This window comes from Sclerotinia sclerotiorum, genomic scaffold (genome assembly GCF_000146945.2).
Source record: "Sclerotinia sclerotiorum 1980 UF-70 scaffold_12 genomic scaffold, whole genome shotgun sequence".
Taxonomy (NCBI): Eukaryota; Fungi; Ascomycota; class Leotiomycetes; order Helotiales; family Sclerotiniaceae; genus Sclerotinia; species Sclerotinia sclerotiorum.
In genome coordinates, this window is record NW_001820824.1 from 385391 (window position 1) to 407010 (window position 21620).

Here is a 21620-nt window from a genome sequence, read left to right on the forward strand (position 1 = left end):
TTTTTCCGCGGGGGTGTGCGTTGGAAGTTGGTGTGGATTCACAGTTGGAACGTTTTAAGAAGAGTGGGAATGAGGGGTTGTTGAAGGAGGGTATTTGGAGTATTCGTGAGACATCCTAAGTTAGTAATCTTCTCTTTTTCCCTCATCAAATCCCATCAAACCTCACAAACCAAAAACACAAAAAATAATACTAACCTAAACCCCCTCCCCACAAGCAGCTACCTAGGCGACACACTAATCCACACCTCCTTCCCCCTCATTCTCTACGGAGCAGGACTCTTTCATCCCCTGATGCTTCTTGCTCCAGTAGCCAATTATACATTTTTAAGATATGTAGGTGGAGACGCACAGACGGAGAAATATCAGGAGGAGAGATATGAGAAAATGGGGGAGGAGGAGAAGTTGGGGGATTTTAGGGGGTTGAAAGGGGAGAAGAATAGTTTTTGGCCCGGCGTGCAGGAGTGGGATAATGGTTGGTTGTGGGGGGTCTTGGGGGTGGGCGTGGTGGGTGTGTTAGGGGAGTGGGGGGTTAGGAAGTTTTTTTAGGGGGGATGTGTGAGGAGATGGGGGGGAGGAGGAGGGTAGGGAGGGGATTTGGTGGATAGGATGGAGGCTGTGTGGTTTGGTTATTATTTAAATTGTTAATAGGATTTAGGAGTACATCCTTATCCTTTTTTTGGGTTCACTTGGTCGGTTGGTTTGTTTATTAGTATCATATCATAGCATATGATGGATAGGTCTTGGTTTAATAATATAACATTCCTTCCCATATCGGAATCAAAATGGGTAGGAGCACTCATGACTAGGTAATCTTACAACTACATGAAGTTTAATGGATACCGGATATCAGAAAAATGAAAATCTTCTCTATAAATCTTTATTTGTACTGAATACCTAGGTTAGGTAGTTAGTATTAGTGCTTATATTTGCGGTTATGTGCATGTGCCACCATTGCATGTGTATATACACATGTATACATACTAAGTACCTAAATATGCATTACATAGGTACATATTTCGTTTCTGGGAAGATGGTTCTGATACTTCACTTGATGTTTGATTCTTTGTTGTAGTTTTAAATACTAGGTTGCTAAGTAGATGAATGTGAAACACTTTTTTTGATATTTCTCTCTTCTCAAAAGAGAAGAATGTTTGTTATAGTTATAATCTTATATGGGTAAAATGTAAAGTGAGTTTGAGTTTGAATTTGAGTTTCTTGATATTTTGATTGATGTTGGTATATATTGCTGAGTAGGTATGTATGTATATGTTTCAGTCTTTATCACTTCAAGAGCACAAGGGAACAAGATCTTTTATTTTCCAACTAGTCTAAATTTGGAAAGATACAGCTCAACAGAGCTAGACCTATATGAAATAGTGGCTTGCAGGGCTAGCATTATGTCATATGAGATCATAGCTATAATTTCCCTAGTTGTAGAAGCTAAAAGAAAATCATCTTCCTTGCAATATTTTTTGAAATATTAAAGAGTAATCTATATAACTGCAATGCTTCTATCTGCAAGATGGAGCAAAAGGGGAACCCAATTCGTATAAAAGGGATCGAGGGCGGGAGAAAAGCGGTGCTGAAGAAGGGTTATAACGAATGAGGTTGTAGGAAGGAGAAAGGAGAAGGAGTAGGTTATAGGTTTTTTACCTGGTTGGAAAGAGTAGTATAAAGCTAATAGCCTAGCTTTTTGTGACCTCTTTGATATTCTTTCCCCTGGCTCTCCCATATACATGTATGTATGTATTCATCCGTATCACTTACTGCGGATATAAAAAGCGCGTGAAATGAATTTATTCTATCTACCTAGTAAGACCTAGTTATTCGATCTAAGTCGTTCAGGGTGCAATTGGGAAATGAAGCATATTTGTATAAATATTTAAGCTTATCTCTTTTGAATCAGACTCAAAGTCAAGTGTCAGTATTAGAATAAGAAATCGAATGAAGCAGACAAATAAACAAACAAGGGTATCTTTTTCACCCCCTAGAGTTTTAGGAACAAATTATAATTATATTTGAAATAAAGATAAAAATAAACACTTGAGATTCTTCAAATCCGGATTCAGGAGATATTTAATTAGAAGATAAAGATAGAGATAGGGGAAGGTTATTAGAAACATATTAATATCTACATCTTATCTTTTATTTCTCCTACTTCTCCCTTCTCTTCTTTCTCCCCGCCTCAGCATCACAAAACAGACACGAAACAAAACGAAACAAACACAGAGCAAATACCTACCTATCTCCTTACACCTACTTTTACAAAAAAACCCACAGCTGCAGAACAAACATTCATTCATTCATCCATCCATCCATCTATCCATCCATCCATCCATCCATCCATCCATCTCAACACTCAAACTCAACACCCAACTCATCTTCACTTTTCCATGTTAGAAATACTACTCTTCTTTTTTGTGCTTTTTCTAAAAAACAGAATCAAGATTTATATCGAGATTAATGGAGAAGAAGAATCAAGAAAAAGATAAGGAATAAGGAAGTAGATAATTTACTTCTTGACGAATTCGAAGTTTCTGTGTTATTTGTGTGGTTTGGACGAGGTTTGGACGAGATTTGGAAGAGATTTGTGGATTTTGAGGATTATTGTTGTTAGGGAGGGAAGGCTTTTGGGTGGAGAGATGGATGGGAATATGGATAGGGGTGTGTCGTCGGCGTTTGAGAGGGCTGGAGTGGTGGGTGGAGAAGCGGTTGGAGGGCTAAGAGGTGCTGGGGTGTGTTTGGCTGGTGGTGAGGCTGGAGTTGGGGGTTGAATGCGGGTGTGACTGTGAATGTGAATGAAAGTATGGATTCAAGGAGAGTGGAGTCAGAGCCAGAGTCAGAGTCAGAATCAGAGTCTGCAGGGTGATATTGGTGCTGGCCATGGTGCTTGATTTGTGGGATATGCGGAGAATGTGAATAGAGGGATGGGGTATGGGTTTGGTGCTGGCTTTAGTGCTGGTAGTGGAATCCATACTATGGGCTATAGGGGAAGAGAACAAGAACTTGAGGTTAATGAAGTGGTTTTGGAGGGGCCTCTTGTCGCGTTAAAAGCGTGAGTTTTATTCCTTCTTCTGTTGTCTTTCAGAATCTGAGGCAAAAATGGATATGGAAGAGGAGAGGATGCAAGGCAGAGCAGATGTCCCTAAACTCAAACTAATATTATCTCATAGATCACTCCTCACAGGACGATTTTCAGACTTGACCATCTTTCATGGCGTACGTGTATGGAATGCACATAAAGCTGTTGTGTGTTCACAATCAGAGGTCTTAGAGAGTATGATTGATAGTAATGGTGTTGGAAATATAGTTAGTTCTCTCTCTTCTTCACCTTCACTTCTCTATTCCATCTCAACTTCCGACTCCCCTCCTCATACTTCACATCACTAACCCTCAAACCCATAGTTCGGCAACCCCTCCAAATCCAGCATTCTCAACCTCTCCTCCTTCCCCCTCGACTCCATCACCGCCCTAATAGAATACCTCTACGCATCCGCCTACCCACTCCCCACCGCGTCAGGCGACATCTCCCCCACAACCTGCACCTACCTAACCGAACCCTCGTACTCCCTCCCCCGCCACGAACAAATCTTCCACCTAGCCGTACACCTCCAAATCCCCGCATTGGAAGCCCTAGCCGCAGCCTCCTTCCGCCATACACTCAACACGCAAATCTCAAACCTAGATATCTATTTCTCATCTATAAAACGCATCTTCAATAAAACAACGGATGAAAATCCAGGATTGAGAAATGCGTTGCTGGAAGCGGTGGTGTTGGATTTAGATGGGTTTTTTGGGGGATGAGGGGTTGAAAGATAGGTTTTTGGGTGTTATGAGGGAGAATAGGGAGTTTTGGGAGGGTGTGCTTAGGTTGTTGGGGAATTTGAATAGGAAGGGGGTGGAGGTTAGGGAGGTGATTAGGGAAGTTGGGGTTCCGGTTGAGGTGGAGAGGGTGGTTGAGAGGGTTGTGGAGAGGGTGCTGCAGGGTGAGGGGGAGGAGGAGGGGAAGAATGAATGGGTTTTATGTGCGGATTGTGGACCGAGGGGGGAGGGGGAGGAGTATGAGGTTAAGTGTGTGTGTAGGGGGTGCGGGGTTGAGAGGGTACTTCACCTTTCTTGAGTGAGGAGTTGAGTCTTGGAGATGGGTTATGAGTAGAGTGTTTGAGATGATATGATATGAAGGGATGTAATGAATAACGTATGATACATGATGGAGTACATTGGCACGATGTACGATAGCACGATTTACGAAAGTATGAGATAAGGATGATTGATGAATGATCTGAACATTGGGAAAAACATCAAATGATCAAATCGTAGTAAAACAAAAATTGAGAAATATAGTGATTGGTCAACGCTTACAATTTGAGGCAAATATAAAACAAGTCGTTAGATAGATATCAAATAAATTTTTTATCTATAATCTCAAACTAACAAATCCAAGGACTCAGGAAGATATGATATAGAAACTAAGTACTATCACCCAATCCATCAAACTTTAGTATTTATCTATTTATCTAATCATTCTATCTATCTCGAACTCCTATTAATCAGTACCTACTTAGACACCTACTTAAATATCTAACTAGGCCATAAAAAAAAGAAAGGAAAAAGAAGAGCTGAAACAAATCAAAACTATCATTACTTCTGATTATTTCCTGAAATGAAGAGCTACTTAATACCTGAGAAACACATTCCCAAGCATAAATCTTCTGAACCATCTATCTAAGATCTTACAACTTCCCAACTCATCAACCAAACATATAATAAAAGATAACCGGAGATATAGAAGTTTATATAGTGTAATATAGACAGACTGTATACGTATAAGAACTGGCCATTAAAAAACTCAGTAATCAACAGGTCTAAATCCCTTGCGCTTTTAAAACTATGAATATAATAAACTGATCATGGAACTCCACGCGTAGGGTATATTTTTAAATAAGGAGAAATGAATATTGTGTTGCACCTAGCATAAAGTTGATTTCTGCTAAACTTTCTTCTACCTAATCTTTGGTGAAGTCTTCGATGCCATCAGCCAAGCGGTGGATTCAAGTTCGCCTTCCATAGACCGACTGGCCAACTTACTGCAGTATGGTGAATTGTCTGCGAATACTTTGGCTAAGCAATTTTCACATTCATCTCATGCTATTGATTTTCTACAGTCCCATGTTTAGTTGAGAATCTAATGTAGTAATTTACCTGATGCCGTCAGCCAAAATCTTGCCTCTCGCCCTCACAAGTGACATCTACCATATTGCTCACGATATAAAATGAATTTCTCTTGATCCGTCTAGCTTGGCGCAACAACAAGGTTGACCTAGGCTTATCCTGCATTATGTGTAGCAAAGAGGAGGGAGGGGAGCATGGTTAGAGAAGACTTTCATTTATCCGTACGGGATATACTCGAAGATTTCGAGCGCGAGAGAGAAGCCGAGAAACGTGAAAGATTTAGTAGAAACTCGAGTAGAGTAGAGTATTTGGGTGATAATATTACCAGAAAAGGGTTGAGAGGAGTTGGGGGTGGAATTTTGATGGCCTGCGTGTAGCCAATCGGATGTAAAATATCCTCATCGTGGGAGCGCGCTATGCTTTCAGTGTCTGCTCTCTCTCGCACATCTTGAATGTATGGCTTATCCCTGCTATACTGCCCCTCTTTATGATTCCTCAACCTTTTCCCACATCTCGAATATGTATTTCACACCAGCCTCCTCCTTGATATTCTCAACTTCCTCTCCCTCCCCAGTCCATTCTCGAAGTGCTTGTGTATCCGTCCTTCTCCACCCCTTCCCTGTTCCATCCTCCTTCAACTCAACAGGAAAATACGTATCACATTCAAAATCCTCCAAAATCCTTGTTAATAATATTCTCTTTGCCTCCTTTAACTCCAATGATGCTTTATATATTTGTCCTCCACCAATTATGAAAACTCTATCAATTTCTTTTTCATCCTCATGATTCGTATTTGATTGTGCCCTTGATCCTAATTTCTCGAGTGCATCCGTCAAACTTGTTGCTGAATGTGCATCGGGACCGAGATCAACTTCCGGAGAATTGGAAGTTTGTGTCCGACTAATCATGTAATTTGCTCTATTCGCGAGAGGACGGAATTTAGGAGGTATTGATTCCCAGGTTTTGCGTCCCATTACTACTGCGTTTGTTTTCTGTTAAAAAATTACTTTTGGTTAGTTGATGTCCTTTTTCCTCCTACCAAATTATCCTGCCTACACAATCCTCTTGGGAAAAGACATGTAGGAGAACATCTTGATGCCTTGCACTCGGGCCATCATTAGAGAATCTCAATGGAGACCTTGAGTTGAAGTATTATCCGAACCAGCTCTACCTCCCGCCCTGCGTTCAATACAAAATTATCTTGAACCATTCGCATTGGGAGGTAGAAGTTGAAAACAGAAGGACGAACCATATTACCGAGGAACACATAGAATACATACCCCAGGACCAGCCCTCTTAGTAACCCTCGCAAAATAGGCCATTTCCTTTCTCAATCCCGTCCATGGAAGACCACCTCCTTTCCCAACTCCCATCTTATTAGTCGCAGCAACAATGAGGGTAAATTCTTTGATTGGTGCCATATTGGATGTGGTGGAATTGGTTGACATATTGAATAGGAGGAATTGAGGATGAGAATAACAAATGGAGGGGTTGGAGGGGTAAAATTGTGAAGTCTGGGGAAATATGTATATGTGCACGGACCTTGGAGTTTCGATTCCTAGTGTATTACTAAGCTTGTCATATAACGACCTCACAGGTGACATACATATCTGAATAGCATCATTTTGTTTGATAGAATGAATTTAATAGTGTATTCTAAACTAGAATTCCAACTCTTCGCTTCACCATTCATACAAAATAACGCTGATCGATGTGTGTAAGACTTAACCTTAACATCCAAGACGCTGACTGAATATTTTTGGAATCCAGCTTCTGTACCACCGTCCTCAAAAAAATCTCCTGAAGAAGGGTCTTATCCAACTTGGCTGAATCGAAAATTGAGATGAAAAGCTTAGATTAGATTGGAGTTTCTGCACCGCGCCAATCGACTTCGAACAACTTGTTGGCGTTGAACTGATCGCGGCTGACATCCTCAAATCTTTTCTCGTTGCTGTTCTCTGTACTTTTCATTTCAGGAGTGGCTTGTTCTGATGTTACGTTGTGAGATTGAAGAGGGCACTATCAAGTATTAGTATCTTGTCTTGCTCATATTTGTCATTCAAGCGTGCAACATAATGAACTTACAGTCGACAAACCCTCGCAAAATCTACACTTTACTCTTTGGGTGTGATTTTCTTGAGAAATTAGATCCTCGAGGCGGTCTGTTGCGTAGTGCACAAGATTTGCCCTTCGGGTTTCTCTCTGTTACTGATTAGCATCTTTCTGTGTGGGTAGTCTTTTACTGGAATAGTGAACTTACTTGCAATTTACTCGCCCAAGCTTGAATCCACTTTGATTGATTAATATCTATTTTGTACAATGTTTTCATTTGAATTGATGGACTCACTGTTATCCGAGTTTCAGGGTTCCCCATTAGACAACCGTCACAGGAGCACTGCGCGGCTCCTCCCAACTGTCAGTTATCAGTATTTGCCCGCTACATGAATTGATTCAAATGCCGATCAGATAGAACTTACTCCCAAGACATACTTAAATATTTGACAATTTGCTACCAATTTTTCGTGCAAGCGGATTCCAACCCATCCATCTTCTTCAACTTGAACGTCGAAATACTTAGGTCTTGCTTTAACTGATCTCGATATTTTGGGATTGGCCGTATAATTTTGCTCATTTGGCTTCCTCTTTACCATAGCTGCATTTTCATCCGTGCTTGTTGTGTCAGTATGTAATTTTGTAAGAGGAATTCCAGTATATGATACTGGCATAAAATTTGACTCACGGTGACATGTTTTGTATGATGCTTGAAATGGTTTTCACGGTTGAAATTTCGCTGATCTGAGAAATATGGTCGTAGATTGAGGTTTTAGATGGAGAATATGGAGAGAAATTAAGAGAGAGGAAGAGATTCACATTACATATGTATGTGAAGTTCCAGTCCATATGAAAATCGAGCTATAAAAGCGCCGGTTCAAAGACCGTTCCGTTTTTTCACGCTAATACACGACTACATACCATGATCTGCGGCACCGCATTAGTTTCGGAAAAGCAGAGCCAAGGCGAAATTATGACTCTTCCGTATTTATTTTCCCTCGTAGGAGTTAAGAAAGCTTGATCATGGACCTCAAATAATTACTAATAATCACTACATCCACGAGATACGGGAGGTATATTTCCAGACAGCCGTATAATTCGCTGTACGGCCCATGAAATGCTCTGTATGACTGAAGCATCAAGAAACTGCCGAAAAACGTTCTTAGGTACGCAAAAATATATTCTACTACCTCCAAGGCCACTCAAATACCTTTGCTGTGTTTGATTACTAATGTGGAGATGACCTAGAACCATCATATTATGGAAAAGCTAGATATCATTCTCTATGAGACTAAAGGTTACGACCTCAGTGGCTGAATTTAAACGGTCTAGAGTTGAAAGGTCATAATCCGCCCCCTACTTAGCATCAAAATTCAAGACATTTTAGCTAATTCGGCCCCCATAAGATCAAATAAAGATGCTTGAGTTTCACAGTCCGGTGTCCGGTGGCTTTGCTAGTCGATTCACGTGAGCGAGATGAACTTCCATACCACAAACTCACTTGGTTGTGACTCGACATCGAATGAACTGCAATATTTTAACGCTTTATTGGTACTCAAGCTTGTCATTCGCTCTGTTACGAAAGTGTATGTACTCTCATGAAACTAATTGTGAGAATACAAACACGTCACTAGTATGAAGTAAGCTTAAGCGAGCCCTGCTAAATTTCCCCAGAGCAAACGCTAATTTTGATTTAAGTTTAACATGACAACTATCCGTGTCTTAATGAGTATCTAAAGTACTCGTTGCAGCTAGTTTAAACGATGATTATCATTTATTCAAAGTAGAAGATCTGTCACAACTTGTAGCCTTATCTTGGAGCCCCATCCGCGAACTCACCATTGGTCGCTGATCATTAGGAACTAAGCATCCATCCACTACTCGATCAGTTTTTCCAAGGTAAGCTTTGAATTGTTTTGATCTCGAAAACCGGAGATAGATATTATATTCATCATGTACTAAGTTCATGACCTCACTAAGGCTATTTGTAGCTCAGAAGGTGATACTGGTATGGATTAGTGAAACTTAAGCTGCTCTTAGTTCTCTTCCAAGAATCTACCGTGCCATAGTTATTCATTCTTTATCCATGGAAGCTCACAACTTTCATATTTCTGAGGGGCATATCATAAACTAGATACAATACCATTCTCCCGGAATTTATAATTCTGTCGAGTCAAATCATATAAACAGTCAAAGTAGTGGTTTTTGTGTCACTTCAACACTTAAAAATATTGGCTTATATTTTCTTCAGCGATCTTGTTTTTATGTGCTACTATTTTTATTATTATTCTAAACTATGACTAAAAAAGAGACAAAAGCGCAAAATTCAGGGAGAGGCTCAAGGCCTTTTAAGGAACTTCCAGAAAGGACAGTCACGCCTAGGAATCAACATCAAGTGCCCTGTTTGGACGTAAAACTCATCTCCAACCCTTTTGTATCACTACAGCCATCATTTTGATATCCCTACATAAGCCTGTATGCATAGCGATAGAACTCCCGGGTGTCTTCGATGAATTCGAAAAGATGATGTTTCGAATCATGATCTGATGATATGGGCCTTAGCTGAGATCACACTTTCATGCTTGACTTCTACTAGTTCGTATGAAATCAATACAGCATGGAAATATGGATGAAGCAACGTCTTCATCGATAAACAGTTAACTGATTGGAAAAAATGCTTGTGTCTCAGCTGGAATTATAGACGATAATGCACTCACTTTGAGATGATAGAGGATTTTATTACTAGGACTTTACTTCTTTCCCATCAATCTTTAATTCTATTCTTAGTTATTGGAATAATATAATAATGCCCATCGCTTGGCCTAGTACAGTAGAAAAATGATTCAAGTGGTGAGATTGAGATGAAAGGATACACTGTCTATTATATCCGCCGTTCTTATGTATTTCCCCTAGCAATTGCCAAACGACTATCGGGACACTGAAAAGATTATCAGCTCCATCAAATTCTGATGATTGAATCATATCCACCATTCTTCCTTCCAATTCCATGTAATTTTCCAACAAACTCAAAGACCCAAAATCTCAAAACGCCCCGCTCACCTTCCTCCTAAATCCAGAACTCCAAAATCCTAAAATGTATAAGACGATCACAAACCTGTATCGTGTTCCTCTGCCATGTATTTCATCTCCTTCCTACCGTAATTTCCATTCCAAACTTGCTCCCTCCCTCTTTCCCTCCTTACCCATCATTCAAAAATTAAAACTCCAAACTAACACTCTTCTCTTTCCTTCCACATCCTCTAACCTTTCCACAATCCCCCGAACAAGTAGATCCTTTTGAACTTTCTAAATCAGATGACCTTCCCTCGCTGCTGACATGGCTCACCTCGTCGTCTGAAGTCCCCGGAGATGTGACGACTCGACCTCGTGATTTCGATGAACAGACTTTTGAGGGGATCTTTTTTGTGGTGGGTTTGGTTAAATCGTTTGTGCTTATAAGTATGTTAATTGGAAATTCAAGATTGGTTTTGTATTGATGGAGACGAAGACGAGGAAGGATGATTTACCGATTAGGCATGATGAGATTTGCGGGGCCTAGGAAGGGAGTATGAGAGTTAGAGATCGAGGAACAAACTCTGTCTGATGCTCCTATTAGCTATGAATCGAACAGAAACTTGCCATATGGAAAAGATGGCAAGTTGGTGATAATTACAGGGTATGTAAGAATGCTCAGATTTCGCGATTCGAGTCGTCGTCCAAGCTATCAAGACAAAGTGAGTCTTACCAGCAAAATTCAAAAAATCATTATACTTGAATGTGGGAACAACGATTCTTTTCTATCCCAATTTCAAACTACTTATTAAATGTGGAAATGAGCCGGAAGAGTCCAAGATAATATCGATCGACAAATATGTCAAAGTGGCGTGATTTATTCGTAATGTGGCCTGTTTACTCTCAAAGATGTTTGTGCCGACGACCAAAATAGTATGATGGAAAAGGAGATGCAAATCGGATTGTGTGGTGGTTTTGGTATTGCTTGGATGTGTGGAAATTAATTTATGCGTGGGAACTGGGGTCGGATAAGGTTGGGGAAAGGGGGGTTGGTGAATTTTATTTTGATATTGGAATAAATACATCAGCTGATATTGTTCGAGGTGTTTGGTGAATTTATATCAATATATTTTATTAGATCGTCACTCTATATCTATATACCTTAGATGAGAGCTTACTCACTCGCTGTACATGGAGGCAATAAATTATGTAACGAGTCCAACCGCGTCGATGCAAATCATCATTATGATAATCCCTATGAAAAATGATGCTACCTAAAGTATCTCAATATCCCCCTCTGACCATGTATGACTTGTGCAATTTATGATTAACATGATGGCAAAAAGCCTATATAGATACTAGCATATGCAATTCGTAACCTCAAGAGCTTATAACTTAACAAACCATCAAGGAAGTCTCAATACTTCAGATTTTTCCTCCCAATCCTTGGGATAGAAAGCCATGGAGTCATCGGCCGGTGAGCTTAAAGGTATCATGTACTAATACTTCAAGCAGATAAATCACACGTTGCTCATACAATTTGTAAACTTCATACCAACGCCGCCGACAGCGCTGCTTGAACTTAAGCTCCTGGCAAGCTTCGGAAGCATCCGGCTCTTGATAGTATCGTTGGAGAAACTTTTAACTATATTAGCCCCCCTCTAGGATACTCAAGTTTTTCGTGGTCAATTGGTTACGTCTTGGGTGAGGGTTGTCTCTCCATGGCGTCGAAGCATGTTTCCGTCATGATACTGTGGTGAAGCCATAGAATCAGCAATGACGAGCGAATGCTCTGGCCAATTCCTCATACAAACACTAATCTAATCGATCTCTGAAATCTTTCATTTTATCAACTCACTAAAAATCTAATTTAGAAGGCATCATTACCATTAGCCAAGTTCTTTTTTTCCTGCTCAATGGCGACGAGCCACTCGGTTCTTGCCTTTCGAAAACTCCAAGTTTGTGCGACTACATAGGTTATGGAAAGTGTAATTAATTTCTAGTCTGATCCTAAAGAGGCTAATATGAAGCTGTCACGGAAATGGCTACAAGGGAAGGAAGTATGCTTCAGCTGTTTCCGTTGGTTAGTTAACTAACTGAAAGCAACTATGTAAACTACTCCGTATTCTGCATACATTTAAATCACCAATCACAAGCATACGCCATTAGAGAGAGAAATTATTGAATGCGAAACAGGGTATCCAATAGATCAGGATTGGAGAAGGTAGTTGTTGGTACGAGAAGGATACAGAAGACGTAGCACCCACGGATTACGTAGGTCCTGTATGTCTAATTGTATTCTGTCTAAAGAGCTAGCTACATATTGAAAGTAGTAAGTCTTATATAGACTTACTAAAAGAGCTAGTCTCTTTCGCGTTCGCTTAGTTCTTTATTACAGTAGTAATTGAATTGAAGTCATTCACTTCGTTCACACAGTAGTGCTTCACACGCACTCATCAACACAGTTTAACAATGGTGCGTATGATACTAAACCCGAATACCTTGAGTATCTATTCTATCTTTAAAATTGTGCAACATTTGCGGGCCAACATTGACCACGAGCCCGGTAAATGATTTGATTACAAGGAAGAGACAGCGATTCTATGTGAAGCTAGCGAGCATAGTTCAGAAGTGAGCACTTCTGATCTAAAACGGAAGTATGTAAAAATTGAAATCCGCGATTGACATGAACGGAAGGAGCTGCTGATACTGTGATTATTTTTATTTATGTACATTAATGACCCTCAACACCATGTAATCGTGCCTACCCCATTAATCCTCAATCCCAATTAATAAAAGAGGATGAGATGGTTATGTAACACATGCTCGCTTAAGGTTATCCACTACTTCAATACATATTCACCTCTTCTCGTCATCATGAATAACATATAGCAGGAAAGCAGAATCTCATCATATATAATGGATTGTCTCTAACTGATGCCACAATTGAGTAAAATCGTATTATTATTCCTCAAATTCCATAGAGAACCTTCAATTATTGGACATTTACTAAGCAAGCTAAGATTTTCGCACTAACATCACACTAAACTAAACACTTAACTAAACCACATCCAACACTTGATTCCCAGCTTTCCAAACACTGTCCCGCCCACATTCTAGACCCCAGGAACAAAGTTGTAAGAGATCTAGGGAAACTTTCCTTTCAGAATCTACTAGCACAGTACATTCTGCCAATCTACCGAACCACTTGCATTTTGGGTAGAAAGATATGAGAATAGAAATATAATGAACTAGATATTGAAAGCGACATTGTTCCCCACCAAAAGGAAAGAGCTCCCGACCAAAGGCTAAGCTACCACCCATCTAGTACAGCCAATCGAAAGCAAAATTCCGAAAATACCGGCGAGGTTACAAAGTGAATTCTGAGACTTATTAAACTCACTCTGCATGGGGTAAACATAATAGTATAACATCGAAAAGGAAACGCTTACCAGGATGCGCTCTGTAAATAGCAACCTCAGATATGCAATAAGTCCATTCTTGAATAACGATTGGAAGACTAAATCATAAAGTGTCGGTACTAATATGTGAGCTATAGATACTAATAAACCACTTGTCAGGATGCGCTCTGCAAATAGAATGTCAGATATGCAACAAAATCATACTCGAGCGACCATTAGAAGACTAAATCGTAAAGTGTTAGTACTATAATATCAAAAAGAAGATCTGCACCAATATATGAGCTACAGATACCTACTGATAAGCCACTCCTCAGGATACACCCTTGAGATAGAAATCCCAGATATGCAACAAAACCATTCTTGAGTGAAGATTGGAAGACCAAATCACTTAGCATCCATACTATACAAGTCCTTCTTCATACCCCATGAGCTGATTAATTATCGACTAGAAAATAGAATAGAGTGGTTCCAGAAGCTAACTTACAAGGCGATACACTAGAATGACCGAAGTGTAAGATAAAACTACCTTTAAAGTAGATGGTTCCCAATGAACGACAGCGTAGAGGGAGTTAGGTCTAACAAGTAAAATGACTAGTAGAGCTCAGATATATCAGAGCTCTCTAATTATTCTGCACATCCTTTCCTCTTTAGTTATTTGAATATAGTCTGAATGAATTCACATTCTAGCGTTATGCTTCCCGTCATTCTTGTGAAGAGTCATTTCCTTTAGTAACTAACTATATACCAATACAATAGTAGTGAAACTAATATCGACAGATCCAAGAAATCTGTCTAGCTAACTTGCAAAATTCACTAGAGAGGGGCTTTTGGTCTTGTTTAAATGCCTACTATTTAGATGGAAATCCTATATGTGATATACGATTTTCTTTTCTTGTCTCACTGGGACTGGTGGACTTGACCTCGAAACTTTCATACTACTCATGATGATTTTTGCGAGTAGGAGCAATGTTGCATTATTAAGATTAGGTACTCATAGGAAATAGATAATAAACACCAGTAATAACTTGTAACTTCGAAGATACAAACTCTCATCTCTTATTACAATTTTCCAAGGATTATCATTGTCTTTGCTGAATGCACCCATAACCGGATACATATTCCCCCCTGGGTTCACTTATCCCTCTGTGCAAGTCAATGTATAACTCGACTAATATCTATCCCAGGTAAACCCATAAAACAAAATATAATCCTTAAAGAACTAGCATTAAAACTGTGTGAACGAAGTGAATGACTTCAATTCAATTACTACTGTAATAAAGAACTAAGCGAACGCGAAAGAGACTAGCTCTTTTAGTAAGTCTATATAAGACTTACTACTTTCAATATGTAGCTAGCTCTTTAGACAGAATACAATTAGACATACAGGACCTACGTAATCCGTGGGTGCTACGTCTTCCGTATCCTTCTCGTACCAACAAAAACAATATATTCCCAACACCCTTCCTTTATAATACACCAACCAAAATCTTACAACCAACAACCAATACCTTCCTCATATTATATACAAACACTCCAAATCCTCCATCCAACCAACCTCCCAACAAACTTGAACAACGCACACCATTCCATCATTCCAAATTGGCATCCATCCCTCCCCCCTCTTCCCTCCCATCCCACTCACCCCTCATTCCACCCCATCTCAAGTTTCTCATCTAGCTATTAATCATCTAGCTATTAACCACCTACCACCCCAACTACCCAATCAAAGAATATCCAGCTACTATTTCCTATCTACCATCTACCATCTACCACAATCAAAGTACCAAAAAGAAAATATAGATATAAATACTTCACCCAAAGACATAGCGATGAAAGGAGCGTATATATGTACAAGATTCAAGATATAACTAGATAGGTACTAGAACACAGAAATAGAGAAGATGAGATGATGGGATGATGAGAGCACTATCTATTACTACTCGACAACTATGGAAACAATACTTGCCGTGTCCTGAAACGTGGGAGGCTTTTGTTTTCTTGTTATTCCGAGTGAGTTAAGATCTTACATTGTAGTTGTGGGCTATACGCCTTGAAGTATAATATTTTCCTAGTAAAGGTTTTCCGCCCATGTTATCATGCTCTATTCATGTCGCCTCCCCCGCACCAACAATCAAGTTATAGATGCATTTATTTGATAGCATCCTTTTTCATTAATAATACAAATGTATGAAATACAGTTGAGTACACTGCTCACATTATACTCCTCTTGCCATTTTCCATCTATAATTTCTTCCCTTGAGTCTTATCAAGTGGCAAATCCATCATTTTGCTTTTAACTCCAACGAGACTTGCCTCATCTGCAGGGTCTCTAAAGGTCAATTGTCCGCTCATGACCTCCTGATCTGTTAGTTTCTCCAAATCTTGCAGAGACCTTCTCATATAGCTGACGATCGTCGCAAGTCCTTTGATATCAATATTCTCGTTTGCCTTGAAAACATTTCTCCAGACAGCCGCCGCTAACACAGCATCACCTTTCGCCAGACCTTCATCGTAAGCCGCTAGAAGACCTCGCCATTGAACAAACATATCTTTAAGATATTTGTTACGGGTACCACGAGCATGCATATTATGATTGATAATCATTTTATTCTCAGCATCATAGAAGAAATGGTCGAGAAGATGTTGTTGCCAAGGCTGCGATTCGGTACCAGGGAGACATCTAAGGCGTACAGAAAGTAAATATAAATGAAGCATGGTTACTTGTGACCAGGTGCTGAAGGTAGGTTTTAATCCTAGTTCTGGTAAAATCAGTCATGCTGACACTATCTACTCCCGGGGGAGGGGAAGCACTTACTATCATGCCACCAGCCATTACCAACGCCTAAGTCTTCACCTTCTTCTGTCTTTGGCATCTCCGCCTCTGAATCCGACGCCTGTGGTATAGAATAGTCTGCTTGCGCCCCGCAGGTTTTATACAGCTCTTCTGTGGCTCCATATGCGGTATAAGTTCCGGTTAAGCCTTTGCCGGAAACTTTTTGGAATTCCTTCGCAAGGGTTTGAGAGGTACGTGAGGTGTGGCCTGCCTTGTCTCCGGCAGCAGGAGGTGTAACAGGAGGAATTGATGTTCCATGATTTTGATTGACCTCTGCGAGATTTGCATATTTGTCGTTAGCCGTTGCGAAGGCTCGAGTAGAATTGTGATTGGAGGTGAATTTCGCGATGCTGTTCTGGGGGAGGTTAGTGATTGATATTCTCGCTTTTTGAAGCAGAGTTAACTTACCCTAGCAGTACGTTTTGATTGAAACTTCAGCGCCCGCAGACATGAATTGCAAGTTCTTGAAGCCATTTTTACTAATATAAGGTCGACAATTGGAGACTGTGACAATTATCAAGGATGTTAAGTAGAGGGATGGACCATTGATCGTATCGTCATAGAGTAAGTACTAGGAGTAGCTCTAATTTTGACGAGGGGTAAGGTTACTTAAGTTGAAAGCGCAAAAAATTTAATGAATTCAAATTCCTCAGGATCTACTTGGTAATTTTACCGAAGGAAGTCACATATAAAATATGTAAATTTGGAAGCTTCAAATCAATTTATTAAAGGGATCACTGAAAATGGGCAAGTCCCTTTTACTTTTGAGGTATTACGGCGTAGTTGAAAAAAAAAGCTACCAGCAGATAATTATTAGTAATCGCGGGGATAGAAAATGCCCATACTCAAACCGGTCATTCTGCGAAAACATCACAACTTTATATAAGAACTGTTTATTGCTTTTGATATTTAAAAATCTTAGTCATGAGAGAATTAATATTTATATATCACTTTTTGAAGGTACAATATAGATCGAGTAACTGATTCCATGTTGAATATATAGAAATTACATCGAAGAGTATAATTTCGACGTGTGAGACTTCTTGAGGATCTTCGAAGTCGAAAGGGCCTAGCCAGGTAGAACCACAAATGGATTAACAATAATCCGGGCAGCAACCTCTAAACTAGCATCGACATTGAAGTTGTTGTTGATGTGAACGGATTAATAAGGAATCGATAGATCAATAAATCCATAAATCAATATATAACATATGTTTAAAAAGTCTATTTTTAAAACTCTTTCTTATCGAGGAGTGGAATTTTTAGTTTTAAAATTATCTTATAATCTCAAATATCTATCTTCCGTTAGAAAAACATCAATTCCTCCTGTTCTATTATTCTATAAACATAATAGGATCTTACTATACTCACAATCTTATTTTTTTTAAATTTTATATATCTAACACTAATACAAACGAATCTTATGTATACTCCTTCATAAATATATATACTTTTATGATCTTATACCTATTTCCCCCAAGTCAGTATGTATATAGGCCAGTATGAAATGCGACACCACAAACACTCAGCTCCGATTTAGCCCGTACAGTGCGCTTTAAATTATTAGAGCCATATCTTCTTCTCTCCTAAATTTTTTAGCATTTACAACTGTTGAATTCGGATTATTGCTTGAATGGCCCAGGGCAAAGCAGTCGGGTCACACTTCCATTTATTTGAATGGTAAGGTCAAACGTTTAAAAGCCGAGCAAAAATGTGTATTTTCTGGAAGTATCAAAGATACAATCGGCACTTAGAATGTTGGACATATACATGGTTTAATAATTTTCTATTTCTGCAAGCTGAGTTTATCCGAGGTAAACTTAACTATGATGTGGATAAAGCTACGATTTGAAAGTTTCCAGTTGAAGCACCGAGGTTGCATTGTTAAGATTACATTTTCCAAACACTAATATCCTTAGAGTAACATGGCATAGGGAACCTTCACGCGCCCATCATCAGAAAGCTTCGCAGTAACGGCACGACAGTCTCCAAACATGAATCCATCACGTATCTTCTTTCCCGCGGGACTAATTATGGAATAATACAATGTAAATCTAGGATCCCAGACTAGGACCCCGAGGTCTCTGCCCACCGCCCGCGTGATTTGAATAACATTGTTTCCCTCGAAAGCATTAATGGGACCTGTCCAAGAAATCCTGAGGGATGTATTTTTAAGGCAAAGCTTGTAGCCGGTTGAGTCGGAATTTGTATTGGCGTTTGCAGTGACAAGGGGTGTGTATGGAGGCGGCGATGGTTGTGTTCTTGGATGTTCATCAGCCAGGAGGGTAGTGTATTCCGGAGCAGCTTGATTCTCGGGAGCGCCTTCAGAGACACTGTAAGGGGGTGGTGGTGAGTCCATGTTGGATATTGGTAATGATCGATAAGTTTGAGGTTGAGGTCTGAGCGAATTTGAATACAATATTCTCCTTGGCTATCTCGAGGATGTAGAATGTTTGGGTGATTGAGGATATTGAGGATATTGAGGATATTTGGGGTCCTGATGTTACCGAACTTGTTGAAGTTCTACAAACGCCTTGGGTATCTGGCGATAGGTAGTATGTATTGCACGTTACCATTTAATGAAAGAAGTGTTTGAACTTTGTAGGAACAAGCTCAATTTAAAGTAGAGAGGGCGACACAAGCGATCGAGAATGTGACTCCAGTCTCCAACACAGTCACCCTAGATAATCACAGATTACCTACAGTCACATGGTGTGACACCTCAGGTCTCGACCGATTTTGTAGTCATTCAAATTTCTTTCATAAGGGTTTCATATGACTGCAATTTCAGAAGATGATATTAATATGATTAAAGACGTGTATTTGGTATGTCTTTAGAATATTTGGTGATAAACGACATCCCGGAGAAATGAAAATAATGGAAATGAGGTTAAAAAATCACGATATGATATCAATCCTATTGAGAAGGTGTCCCAGGATATGGCAAGCAGACGCAAATCAAGAGTTTAAGCAATATATTTGACATACGATAGGATCAACCAAAGATTCACATTCGGGTCATACTCGAAGTCTTTCATTACTGAACATGAATTCTAGAGACTCGAGATGCTTGGGTCATATCTAGTTTGTTACATTCGAGTTTTGGTATGTAGAAAATGGGGTCGTCCTTATTGAGGATATCTACTGCGCCTCACAAGAGAAGTTTGGTGGCAGTAAGCGGTCTGAAAGGAGGAGCTCGTACCAAATTTCACTGCAAGTGGCGGGGAGGATGATATGATTAATGAATGATGGTTTGAGGGTGATTTGAATGGCGTGGTTATTTTGGGTGCTAAAGGACTTCAAGGTACTAGAAATGCGTTGAAGCTTGATGCTAAGTGTGCTTGTAGTTTGAGCTGTGGATATCTTATACTATATATATAAAAAGAAAAAAGGTTGCACAACCAGAAGCTCCCCGGTACCTGTCAAAAACCCAGAAAACCATCATTGAAAACAGAATACAAAATATTACGAATAATCAACATGCGAGACTACCCGACACGGCGCAATGCACCCTTCAATACGATAGAAGTCATCTATGACGTGAGCTCCAAAATGTTCACATTTCAACCCCGCTCAGAGGTTGTCGTCAATGGACGCCTTGGTATTTCTTCCTTATACTCCTAGTCTTTGGACAGGAAACTAATGTTGATCATAGCAAACTGTATAAAATGTATACCCATCCCACGAATGAAGAGGGAGATTAAGATTCTGGCAGTGTGGCCATCAGATTTCTGCTTCCGTACAATCATCTGTCCCATATAATTGCCACTTGCAGTTTGTTATAGAAAGGAATGAATGAGGTCTCCACAAAGACTGTACATTTGTAGATGCTAGGCATATTCAACGGGCTAAAGGTCAGACTATGATATTAAACGAAAATTTAACATCGCGTGTACGAATCATGAAACACTTGCCAGCTTCCCAAATCGCAACTAACCCGGTCTCCCTCCTCTTTTCCTTTCTTCTTCTTTTTCTCCTCCAATTTTGACATGTGATTGTTTGATTCAAAATGAGACATTAAATCAAACCAGAAGCATACAAAGGATTGTTCCAAGAAATTGTTATGCTCCAGTATCATGTTTATTCTTGAATCCGTATAGCGACTGTGGATCTTTGCTCCACAATTACATTGTAATCTTATTATTCCTTCAATGCTATCTCATATAAATTCTGGTTTCCAACTGTGGCTATGCCGGATATACACACACAAGTGTATACCCGATATCATAATTCGATGCGTCGAAGGCAATATATGAAGTATATTCTTCAAAAAAGATCCATGATCGGTATAATCCCACGTTCTCCAGTGCCTCAGTTTGATTATCCCTTCTATAAGCAATGAACGTTGTAATGTTTCCCGCTAATTCATAAATACCAAGCAATTTCATGAGCCGTTGTCTGCTCGCCATAAAGACCTTGCATATACTCCAGACGCCGTTTCCCATATATTTCATTAAAGTATTTGTCGCCAGTTGCGTGAATTTCCTCATTTTAGATTGAACTTTTGTCCGGCGACGACGGGAGCGGTGGATGACGTTTTTGAGTTAGACTTTCCACACATTGCGCATGCTGTTTTCCTGTTAGAATCTTCATAACACAGCCCCGACTGAGCGCATAGCCATATACCGTTCGCTTTGTATGAACACTTCAGACAGTATTTTCTACCCTGATCAATTTTGGTGCTGCACTCCTTACCAGTGCAGGTTGTCGAGTATGTAGCATAAGGATTTCTCGCAGCTTTCGACAATAATTTGCTCTGCGACACAATGTTAATCGTCAGACATAGTGTGCGACAATCAATCAATCTTACCTTGCCTATGCCATTATTCCCTAAAGTGGCGGAGGTTTTCGTACCAGCCTTGGATGACGATGATCCAGCGGGCGAACCAAAATACATATCATTCTTCTTCTTAACCTCCGGGGTTGCCAAAGAAGTGGTGCCCGAGGATTTCTTTTGACACTTTGCGCAAACCATTTTGAAAAGGTGTAATAAGGGTACGAGTAATCGTTGTTACGATGATTTTTATGTGGATGTGATGTGATGTCAATGTCAGTGTCAACGTCAATTGCGCGAAGTCAGAATGCGGGCGAGGCGGGCCCATAGTGGCCTTGCGTAGGGAGGAAGGCTG

The 21620-nt window shown here is 39.9% G+C and overlaps 11 protein-coding genes across 11 annotated transcripts in view; 3 read left to right on the plus strand and 8 right to left on the minus strand.

Annotated features, from left to right (window-relative positions):
• SS1G_08801 (hypothetical protein) overlaps positions 1–1072 on the plus strand; it is a gene marked incomplete at both ends in the record, with an annotated part of 1915 nt that extends 843 nt beyond the window's left edge. Inside the window, 3 exons of the mRNA XM_001589987.1 lie at positions 338–508; positions 656–697; positions 1008–1072. Coding sequence (XP_001590037.1) covers positions 338–508; positions 656–697; positions 1008–1072 — 278 coding nt within the window. The remainder of the gene's footprint in view (positions 1–337; positions 509–655; positions 698–1007) is intronic.
• A 1855-nt stretch (positions 1073–2927) lies between these two features.
• SS1G_08802 (predicted protein) lies at positions 2928–4466 on the plus strand (the record flags this gene model as incomplete). Its single annotated transcript, XM_001589988.1, has 6 exons — positions 2928–3055; positions 3174–3309; positions 3406–3788; positions 3892–4073; positions 4345–4388; positions 4452–4466. 6 exons carry the CDS (start codon positions 2928–2930, stop codon positions 4464–4466), a joined length of 888 nt encoding a protein of 295 aa, XP_001590038.1.
• A 1191-nt stretch (positions 4467–5657) lies between these two features.
• Positions 5658–6593, minus strand: SS1G_08803 (hypothetical protein; the record flags this gene model as incomplete). The annotated part of the gene is made up of 2 exons (XM_001589989.1): positions 5658–6164; positions 6453–6593. The coding sequence occupies 2 exons, from the start codon at positions 6591–6593 to the stop codon at positions 5658–5660; spliced, it is 648 nt and encodes a 215-aa protein (XP_001590039.1).
• A 436-nt stretch (positions 6594–7029) lies between these two features.
• Positions 7030–7920, minus strand: SS1G_08804 (predicted protein; the record flags this gene model as incomplete). The annotated part of the gene is made up of 5 exons (XM_001589990.1): positions 7030–7191; positions 7258–7374; positions 7433–7462; positions 7650–7842; positions 7913–7920. 5 exons carry the CDS (start codon positions 7918–7920, stop codon positions 7030–7032), a joined length of 510 nt encoding a protein of 169 aa, XP_001590040.1.
• Positions 7921–10441: 2521 nt separating this feature from the next.
• On the minus strand, positions 10442–10762 carry SS1G_08805 (hypothetical protein; the record flags this gene model as incomplete). Its single annotated transcript, XM_001589991.1, has 2 exons — positions 10442–10676; positions 10752–10762. 2 exons carry the CDS (start codon positions 10760–10762, stop codon positions 10442–10444), a joined length of 246 nt encoding a protein of 81 aa, XP_001590041.1.
• A 1344-nt stretch (positions 10763–12106) lies between these two features.
• Positions 12107–12373, minus strand: SS1G_08806 (predicted protein; the record flags this gene model as incomplete). Its single annotated transcript, XM_001589992.1, has 2 exons — positions 12107–12204; positions 12334–12373. The coding sequence occupies 2 exons, from the start codon at positions 12371–12373 to the stop codon at positions 12107–12109; spliced, it is 138 nt and encodes a 45-aa protein (XP_001590042.1).
• A 1466-nt stretch (positions 12374–13839) lies between these two features.
• On the minus strand, positions 13840–14775 carry SS1G_08807 (predicted protein; the record flags this gene model as incomplete). The annotated part of the gene is made up of 3 exons (XM_001589993.1): positions 13840–13881; positions 14143–14249; positions 14706–14775. The coding sequence occupies 3 exons, from the start codon at positions 14773–14775 to the stop codon at positions 13840–13842; spliced, it is 219 nt and encodes a 72-aa protein (XP_001590043.1).
• A 1124-nt stretch (positions 14776–15899) lies between these two features.
• On the minus strand, positions 15900–16965 carry SS1G_08808 (hypothetical protein; the record flags this gene model as incomplete). The annotated part of the gene is made up of 4 exons (XM_001589994.1): positions 15900–16016; positions 16068–16411; positions 16474–16846; positions 16900–16965. 4 exons carry the CDS (start codon positions 16963–16965, stop codon positions 15900–15902), a joined length of 900 nt encoding a protein of 299 aa, XP_001590044.1.
• Positions 16966–18406: 1441 nt separating this feature from the next.
• On the minus strand, positions 18407–18850 carry SS1G_08809 (predicted protein; the record flags this gene model as incomplete). Its single annotated transcript, XM_001589995.1, has 1 exon — positions 18407–18850. The coding sequence occupies one exon, from the start codon at positions 18848–18850 to the stop codon at positions 18407–18409; it is 444 nt and encodes a 147-aa protein (XP_001590045.1).
• A 1193-nt stretch (positions 18851–20043) lies between these two features.
• Positions 20044–20253, plus strand: SS1G_08810 (predicted protein; the record flags this gene model as incomplete). The annotated part of the gene is made up of 2 exons (XM_001589996.1): positions 20044–20092; positions 20147–20253. The coding sequence occupies 2 exons, from the start codon at positions 20044–20046 to the stop codon at positions 20251–20253; spliced, it is 156 nt and encodes a 51-aa protein (XP_001590046.1).
• Positions 20254–20977: 724 nt separating this feature from the next.
• SS1G_08811 (hypothetical protein) lies at positions 20978–21466 on the minus strand (the record flags this gene model as incomplete). The annotated part of the gene is made up of 3 exons (XM_001589997.1): positions 20978–21060; positions 21187–21247; positions 21302–21466. The coding sequence occupies 3 exons, from the start codon at positions 21464–21466 to the stop codon at positions 20978–20980; spliced, it is 309 nt and encodes a 102-aa protein (XP_001590047.1).
• Positions 21467–21620: the final 154 nt, after the last annotated feature.